Raw genomic sequence first — 9,295 nt, 5'->3', positions numbered from 1 at the left:
GCAACCTCAAGCAGAGGCACAGGCAGGTTCACTCACCACAGCCTCCATATGGACAGGTTACTATCCCACACCAGCCTCTTAAGAACTTACTCTCCCACGCATATTCAGCACCCATTTCAATGGAGGGACACAAAAGCCCACAGAGTGTGGAAGAGGGGCTTGCAGGACAGGAGGCAACACACAGGACCCTACATGTCAGCAGTGTACATTTACAGCCAGAACCCAAGCACAGGAAATGAGTGCCAGTAATTCTGTGAAATGTCACTCGGTCCGGCCAACAGAAGGCTCAGTGGGCCACCGGTTGGATGGTGAATGAAAAGATACCCACCCACAACAGCAAGATCTTTAAGCATATTTTAATTCCAGAAAATCAGGAATACATCCATAACAAAATAACTTGTTTGTCCCCAAAATTATTTGAAAGAATGACTTTCCATCTTGTTGGGATGCTGCTGGTGACTCCAAAAAAGAGAGAGAGAAACTTTCATAGCAAACAAATGGCTGTAGTCAGCAGCAGTGTCACACAAAGGTATGCAGTCACTGTCGGTCGCTAGCCGGTTGCGTCACCGTCTCTATGTCCAGTCATGCTGAGGGTCATGTCACTTATCTCTCTGCAGAAACAAGAACAAAACCGTAAAGATGCACGCAGCAAGCTCGTCTCTGTTGCTCATTCATGAGCCTTGGGGCACGCAGGCACCCCCTGCTGGAGGAAGACCCCACACACTGTGATGAAAGTACAGGCACGCAGCACAGCTCTGAGGGGGAAAGCGGCACTTAACATTACCCTTTAGCTTGAGTCCCTGTGTATAATACACACATCCACCAGCAAACTGCACTTATCTCACTCGAACAGAGCTACAAAGAAACATTCTCCTAAATTGTTAGCCTTACCTTGAGAAATATTTCAAAACAGCCAAGACACTAAATTCCACATGCACACACAACTGCAGTCACATCTGTCCACCATAATAATGAACACGATGAAATTACAGGGCACCTGTCACAGCCGTCCATTCAGACACAAGACACCACCGGGTGGCACTGCAGCTCCCCTGCACCTGGTTGGGAGGGGAAGGTGAGGTGGGGTGGGGTGTGGAGCGGTGGGGTGAGGGGCTGAGCTGTACAAAAAGGAGGAGGAAGAGAAGGGTGAGGTAACACCCAGCCAGCTTACCAGCACATGACGCCATACTCACCGTCCAGTGGGGTCTCATCAGTAGGTCCTCTGTCGCTTATGAGATTCCTCCTTGGGTGGGTCAGCTAGCATGACCTTCATCTTCACACCATTGACCACCTTGCCGTGCAGCGCCGCCATGGCCTCAGTGGCGCTCTTGCGTTCAGCGTACTTCATGTAGCCCACGTTACGGCCTGGGACCAGGTACACCTCCAGGAGGGCACCGAAGCGGCTGTGGGGGAGGACAAACGTGGCAGCTGCCAGGGTGGCAGAGCACCCTAAACCCAGTCGCCGGTTGGCTTGCAGGGAACCTACCAGAACACGTCCTCCAACACGTCGACAGGAAGTGGCGCCGGGTTGAACACCACAAAGAGCCGCTCCTTCACCCGGCTGTCGGAGGGCGCCATCTTCTTAGGGGGGGGCAGGGCCACATCAGTCTGCACACGGGGAATCTGCGGGATGGCAGGGGGTGGGTAGCCCTGCAGGGAGGAGGCGGGGTCAGACACGTGCCACAGGAAGGCTGGGCTCCACTTATCACATCTGGCCCCCACCCCTGGCCTTCCTCACCACGCCAGATTTCATCAGTTGGGCCCCAGCTGGGCCACTCCACACCACTGACATCATCTGTGCTGCCACCAGCTGCATGGCCATCTTCCCCATGGGGCTGTAGGTGGAAAGAGCACAGCAGGCCATAAGAAGCACCAGCATGGTCAGGCAGCACAGACTGGGTTCCCCGGAGCCTGTCACGGGACCTACCTGGAGCGGTCCTCCCCGTCATCCATGTAGGACACTGCTAGCCGGTTCCCAGGGGGGTACTCAAAGCCATGCAGTTTCTCCTTGGCGTAAATGGCCGAGCCCAGGTTATTGTAGCGGATCATGGCCTGACCTGAGAGCGAGGAAGACATTACTCTGCTTATATTCCCCGCCAAAATGGGGGGTATTGCCACCCCCACCAGCTCTTGCTTACCTTTACTGAAGCCATAGGGGTCCCTCTGCACCTCACAGTATTCCATGCCGGGGATCAGGTCAAAAAGGCCATAAAACTGCTCCTGTGTGATGCTGGCTCTGGAGGACACCATGAGGCACCGTGTGATGATGTCAGCACCACGCACATCACCAATGGAGTAGTTACTGCCATCTGCCTTGGAGAACAGGGGTGGGGGCAGGAACAGGCACAGCTGACATGCAAGTGACCGGATGGCATCCCACCCTACCCCCCCCACCCCCGTGCAGGAGATGCGGAAACTCACCAAAGGGGTAGGCACTCATTCCCGGATCATTTACCCCATGGTCTGCTCGAGAATTACCAAAGTACTCGTTCTCTGAAGATACACTTTTGTTTCTAGGCTCTGCAAGAATTGCCCTAAATGCTGGGGAAGGGGGCATAAAATGATAAACAAAGGATCAGTGGTGACAATGGGCCTCACAGGGCTCATTCCATGTCAAATCATCACACTTTCGGACCTCATCGTCACAGATTCTAACGAAACTTGGCATGCTGATTTGGTCACATGAGTAACTCATGAAACTGAAATTGGGAATATTTAAGCGAACAAAGTAACTTTTTGGAGGGAAGCTATGACTTTGACTGGCTTTATTTACCTTAATGTAAGCTGCACAGAAGTGGTCCTTATATTGTTTTAAAGCTCATAAATGGAGATCATAAGGTCATGAAGATCTCCAGAAAATTTGGTCTTTGATTTTTAAGGTGTTGCTGACATATTTTGACGTAAAGGTAGCATCACATGGTTTCATATCATGACAAATAATAACATTAAGGTAATAATAATCGATACTTTATTGATCCCTGTGGGGAAATTTGTCTTTACACCTCCCTCAACTTTGCTCTTTTTTGTAGAGTTTCAAATATGCTACAATGAAATTTAATGGAAGCTTCATTAATGTCATTGCAGACACCTGTACTTGCTATACTATTGGAAAGGCGCACATGGCTAGTAAATATGGCTAATAAATGCCCTGCATTCAGAGGTGAGTGAGGTGTGCAAATCGGTCCAGTGTAAGTGCGCACTTAGGGAATCACTCGACTTTGCAAGCATCAAAGGTTATGTCCTGGCTGCATATGATGATAATTGGTGGTTAGGATGTGTTGAAGAAACTATGCCCAGCACTGGAGAGATGAGGCTGAGCTTCAGAAAATTTGGTCTGTGGTTTTTGAGTTGTTGTTGAGATATCATTACTTATCTGAAGTGTGTATCAAGACCACAATTCCTTTCAAAGCTGTTAGCAGTAGCAGAATAGCAATTAGTGATCAATTTTTAATAAACTATTTTTACATGACAGCTTGTCATTTTTGTCTCTACACGGTCACACTTTTACAATTGTCCTATGCTCTCTGTATCGCGCAAAGTGGAGTTCCACACCCAATGCGCAGGCACAGATGCGTGCACACACACAGAGGACCAGACTCCCACCAGAGGACAGAGAGTGCGCGTCGGACATATCTGTGCTGTTCTCACATATTTCTTGGATCTCCAAGAAACGGGAGCGTGTATGTCATCACTTCTGGCTTCAAAACACGGAATCCGAGTCCCGAGATTAAATAAAATGCACCAATATTTCAAACATATCTACGTTTTTTAAACGCTCCCAGCATGGTGAATTGTCATAAATTGACATAAAAATGTTCTGATGCTTACTTCAGTTGTTATATTGACTTCTGTCATTAAAAGAAACACATGCCCTTAGTTTCAACAAGAAACAGCACTATCACATGTGTCAGAGGCTGGATACAGGCCGAAAAGTTTAAACCTCAGGAAATGGCAGCACAGGGCTGAACACATGCATTACAAAGTGGCACTCAGGTATAATGACATTCATCGTTACAGCTGTGGCCCAGAGTACGTTTGTCTGCTTGGATCTCTATGACAGACACTTACTCTTGTCACAATTCTCAATAGCCATGGCAGCTTGTGACGGCCGCTGGTATCTGACGTAGCCCAAGCCTTTGCTCTCCCCAGTGGTTTTGTTCTTGATGATGATGCAGTATTCTATGTCACCAAACTCCTGCAGTAGGGACAGGGGGGGGGTAACAAAACACACGGATTCACACCCGAAGCTACAGTCCGCTTCTGACAAACGCCGCCCGCAGCAGTCACAGGAACTTTTAACGCGAGTCACCTTAAACGTCTCCTTCAGGTCCTCCTCCGTAAAGGTCTTGGGAATCATGACAAATATGCGGGTGAGCTCCTCGTCCTCTACGTCCCGGTGGCTCCCCGACGCCCTGGACTGCGCGATGAACACCTGAAGGAGCGAGACAGCAGATGGGCGGAAGAAGGATATCAGCGCATCCGCACCTGAGTCGCGCACACGCACCTCCCACGCGGAGTTAGGTACGCTCCCACCTTGATGGGCTTGGTTCCCTCGGCGAGGCACTTCCCGTGCATTTCCTCCATGGCTTTGCATGCCTGCGACGACTTGGCGAACTTGACAAAGGAAACGCCCTTGGACTCCTTCGTTTGTTTGTCTTTCACCACCCAAATATCCTGGATCTCCCCGTAGATGCCGAAATGCTCCCGGATCACATCTTCCGCGATCGACTTGCTCGTTACCAGGAACAAGCGGCTATTCGGCGGGTCGTCCAGGCTATCGGTGGACGGCCTAAACGTATACTCTTCCATAGCGTCAGGCTCAGCCGACGCTCGCTGCTCCCAAAGCAGAACAACCGCGGATGCAGAGAGGAAATGGCTTCCAGAATAGTCCGAGCAAATGCGTCTGCATTTGAAGCGCACCACCTGTCGGCGAGGGGGTCGCATACACATTGGCATGTGCATGGATTTCTAAAACAAACCTTTTCCAGTTTATGTAAATATTTTTGTGTAGAACGAATAGTGGTTTCGCTGTCACAACTGCGAATACCACTCTTGCCTTTGATTTCCATGCATGCAGTGAAGGAAAGCGTACTTTAAACATTTAGAGTTGGGGAATAGCACATTCAGTCCTTGTGTTATTGTATGAATGGATGGATATTTTGGTAAAAGCTGTCTAAAACTGTAAAACCCAGTGGTAACAGACATGCAGATATCAACATGAAACAACTTGAAACCCTGCACATTCCAGTTATTTTTAGGTGCCAAAGATGAGCACATATGGTCACCTGATATAGGTCTAACAGGTTATTCACAGTTAGGTTTAGGGTGATCGGATAATCCATATCAGAAAGGACACTTTGAGCTACTTCCAGTTTTATGAACTTCTTTTAAAACAAAGGTTCCTGTGCTTGGCTAAACAATTGTGATCTGCTTGTACCTAATTGTTTCCTTGACTAAAGACTCATCCAGCTGTTTCACATCAACATTAGTGACACATGCATGATTTTTGGAGACTGACCAATCGCCACACAGCAAGAACTCAGTGCTTAAATGAAATCCAAGTCCTTTTAATTGAAATAGTAGATTACAAATCCTATCCTAGCTCAAAAAGTGTCCTCCCTGACATTGATAATCTGGTCATCCTAAACAAGAAAAAAAGGTGTTAACTCAGTATTCCATACTGATTAATTATATACATAATAATAATAATAATAATAATAATAATAATAATAAACAACAACAATAGTTATGAATTTGTTTTTTTTATCACTTTCAAATAATAGCAAGATGCAATTACAGGCAAAAACAGCATGTGAATGTAAAAATGTAGCCAATAAGAATATAGAGTTAAATAAATATGTATTTGCATGTTTTCTTTGAAAAACATACACTCCAAAAAAGATCTTTACAGGTAAAGGAAAAAGTACTGCACATAATATGAATAAAATTGTCAGCTGGTATCCATATAATTAATAAAACTAGAAAAGAAATTGGGGTAGATTTTATAGATTAATTAGAAAGTAACTTCTTTGACTTTGTCACAAAAAAAAAAACATGTTAGAGACCATACAGCTTTCTAAGATATATTTTCTAACATAGAATTCTACCATGAAATTACACGAGACATGGAAGTTACAGCTTGCATAAAGAGTTGCCTGATTTTCCTATTATTAATACAGCAGGAGACAGAGAAACACATTTTACCTACTACAAATTCACATGGATCCAGTAAGGGAACAGCAGGAGAAACAGAATAGCATAGCGGCACCAGTAGGGATGGTATCCAAAACTAAGAAGAACTCTTTGGGACTTATAGGAGTACCAATAGCATTGAGAGATTCTGAATAATTACAGAGATGACCATTGTTATGTATTAGTTGAGCGAACAAAAATATATTGTTTTTAAACCAGTTCTCAAAAAATACATAGCTCAAAAAAGTAAAGAAACAATTATTAATCAGATCATAGCATTAAGTCAATTAAACTTCTGGTATATTGACCTGGTAGGATAAGTAGCAGAGGTGGTTATTAATCAGTTTCAGTTGCTTTGGTATTAATGAAATTAAGAACAGGTGCACTAGAGGGGCAACAATGAGATTACCACAAAATGTGAATGGTTTAAGAGGTGAAGGCCACTGACATTTTCCCCTCCTCTTTTCTGGCTGTTTTTTCATTAGTTTTGCATGTGACTATGATCAGTGTCACTACTGGAAGTATGAGGCGATACCTGTACCCTTCATAGGTTGCACGGGTAGTCCAACTGAAACTGAAATTGGATGTATTTGGGATCAATACAGGATGGCGCATCAATACGTGCCAATGCCAGAAGGTTTGCTGTGTCTCCCAGCACAAGGGCATGGAGGAAATTCCAGGAGACAGATAGTTACTCTAGGAGAGCTAGACAGGGCCGTAGAAGGTCCCTAACCCATCAGCAAGACCAGTATCTTCTCTTTTGTGCAAAGAGGAACAAGATGAGCACTGCCAGAGCATTACAAAATTACTTCCAGCAGGCCACTGGTGTGAATTTCTCTGACCAAACAATCAGAAACAGACTTCATGTGGGTGGCTTGAGGGCCCGACATCCTCTTGTGAGCCCTGCGCTCACTACCTGGCACTGGGGAGCTCGATTGGCATTTGCCATAGGATACCAAAGTTGACAGGTCTGCCACTGGTGTCCTGTGGTTTTCACAGATGAGAGCACATCCACCCTGAGCACATGTGACAGACATGAAAGGTCTGGAGACGCTGTGGAGAACATTATGCTGCCTGTAACATTGTCATGACCGGTGTGGTGGTGAGTCAGTGATGCTCTGGGGAGGCATATCAATGCCAGGAATGCACGGACCTCTACGGGCTAGACAACAGCACCTTGACTGACATTAGGTATCGGGGTGAAATCCTTGGACCTATTGTCAGACCTTACACTGGTGCAGTGGGTCCTTGGGTTCCTCCTGGAGTCTTGTTGTTGTCCTGCATGCAGAGCAGAGGCATCATTTATTCTCCTTGACAGGCCAGTGGGCCACTTTGTCATATAGAGCATCAGTGCTTGGATTCGTCCTCACCAGTCTTGGCAGCCTTGGAGGGGTAGTATTATCATCAGTATTGGTCAAAGGCTGACTCCTTTTTCTGGCTGTCCCGACTTCTATCAGGCCTTGGGCTACCGATACTTGGAATCTCCTGAGCATATAGACAGCACTGCCAGTGACTTCAAGCAACAGATAGTATCTCCTGTACAGCAACCAGGCATGTATCATGCCAAGAGTGATGAAATGCCAGAACAGTATGAGGTACCGATACTTTGACCTCATTAAAATCTTGCAGCGGGAAACGTGCATCAATCATGTCAACACCCCAATGTTGGTGTTATGCTCCTTGATGATGAATGGGTGGTCTACCTCAATGTAGTCTTTCTTGGTCTTGCCCACCTTCTTGCTTTATCCACGGGATCTGGCCCAACATACAATGACATGAGTGTCACTGGATTTGTCACCTGCTACCTCACGCAAACAACATTCCTTTTAGATTCCACTCTGCATTCACAATATCCTAGACCTTTCTTGTTCATGTCTTGTTTACTTGCAAATCTCTGACTTTGCAAAAAAAGTTTTTTTTTTTCAACAATTAGTTTTATGCAACCACGTATTTCTGTCATAATTATCCCATAAGTACTAATAATTAAAATAATAATAATTACACTGGAATTATTAGGAGTCCATGCAGTGTAAGCTGAAGGATTCCTATTAGTTTTTTTTATTCTTACTAGAATTGTGTAATTATGGGCCTATTTTAATGAAAAGGCCTATATTACTCTTCACATAATAAACGATACTTTCCAAATCTGTGCTTAGTCATTGACATGAACAGAACTCAATTCGGTCCCAAGTCGTAGGGCTTATCTAGACGGACGGACTGACATATCATTTGTTTTGGTACACCTTACGGATCGTGTGCAATTCGCTCACAAATTTGGAAAAAAAAACTTTATTTATTATTATGGGCCTATTCATTTCAATGAAAAGGCCCATATTACTCTTTACCTAGTAAACGATAGTTTTTGAATTTGCGCTTAGCCATTGAAATGAACGGAGATGATTTCGCTACCGAGTCGTAGGGCTTGCCTAGCCAGACAGATTGACATATCGTTTGTCTCGGTGCACCTTACAGATCGCGCACAATTCCTTCTGAAATTAAAAAAAACCTTTATTATTATTATGTGCCTATTCATTTCAACCATATTAATCTTCATCTAGTAAACTATACTTTCCAAATTTGCAGTTAGCCATTGAAATAAACGGAAATTATTTCATTGCAGAGAAACCAGCTACCGACACCCTAGCAATGCCTTCCAACACCCTAGCAACCACCTATCAACACCTTAGCAACCAGCTACCGATACCCTAGCAACACCTTCTGACACCATAGCACCACCTAGCAATACCATAAGAACCACCTAGCAGTTATTAGTGACACCACTGCAATCACCTAGTAGCAGCATAACAACCACGTAGCAACACAGACCAGCCACTTTATTAATAATACCTCAGTCAGCAGAATAGGCGCATCTCAAAATTACTTCAGGAATTTTCGTTCTACTTATTTATTATTCTTCCGTGAATTTTGGCAATTAATGCAGGTCATACTGTAGCGTGCACCCAGGCAATCTATATATCAAAAGTGAGTTCTTTATGGTGCTATTACTTTTCTTTGTAGATTGTGTTACCATGGCGACTTTATTCACGGTCAAACACAATAAAAATCCCATAAAAATGCTAACTTTTCACTAGCATTAGCCTAT

The 9,295-nt window shown here is 45.0% G+C and overlaps 1 protein-coding gene across 5 annotated transcripts; it reads right to left on the bottom strand.

Moving 5' to 3' along the window:
* Positions 1 to 340: 340 nt before the first annotated feature.
* On the bottom strand, positions 341 to 4,877 carry rbm45 (RNA binding motif protein 45). Of its 5 annotated transcripts, XR_007398464.1 has the most exons (11): positions 4,534 to 4,877; positions 4,310 to 4,432; positions 4,069 to 4,195; positions 2,422 to 2,541; positions 2,139 to 2,309; positions 1,928 to 2,057; positions 1,739 to 1,835; positions 1,487 to 1,650; positions 1,194 to 1,403; positions 998 to 1,058; positions 341 to 611 (listed from the first exon to the last, which is right to left on the bottom strand). XR_007398464.1 is itself a non-coding variant. In XM_049016640.1 (10 exons), the coding sequence occupies exons 1-9, from the start codon at positions 4,807 to 4,809 to the stop codon at positions 1,211 to 1,213; spliced, it is 1,401 nt and encodes a 466-aa protein (XP_048872597.1). In that variant the 5' UTR covers positions 4,810 to 4,877; the 3' UTR covers positions 341 to 1,058; positions 1,194 to 1,210. The 5 variants fall into 5 exon arrangements, 3 of the variants coding, with proteins under 3 accessions (XP_048872597.1, XP_048872587.1, XP_048872580.1); XR_007398463.1 differs by having other exon boundaries at positions 998 to 1,403; positions 4,534 to 4,876; XM_049016640.1 differs by having other exon boundaries at positions 341 to 1,058.
* Positions 4,878 to 9,295: the final 4,418 nt, after the last annotated feature.

The sequence above is a fragment of the Brienomyrus brachyistius genome, chromosome 1, assembly GCF_023856365.1.
Source record: "Brienomyrus brachyistius isolate T26 chromosome 1, BBRACH_0.4, whole genome shotgun sequence".
In the NCBI taxonomy this organism is placed as follows: Eukaryota; Metazoa; Chordata; class Actinopteri; order Osteoglossiformes; family Mormyridae; genus Brienomyrus; species Brienomyrus brachyistius.
The sequence above is the reverse complement of the archived record's forward strand: the minus strand, read 5'-3'. Positions and strand labels throughout refer to the sequence as shown.

Bases quoted from the DNA above. Each gene is read 5' to 3' on its own strand.
- rbm45 (XM_049016640.1), bottom strand. From the start codon at position 4,809: ATGGAAGAGTATACGTTTAGGCCGTCCACCGATAGCCTGGACGACCCG. The intron at 4,433-4,533 runs GTGGGAGCGTAC...TCGCTCCTTCAG, and splicing joins AGGGAACCAAGCCCATCAAG to GTGTTCATCGCGCAGTCCAG. The intron at 1,651-1,738 runs GTGAGGAAGGCC...TCCTCCCTGCAG, and splicing joins AACTGATGAAATCTGGCGTG to GGCTACCCACCCCCTGCCAT.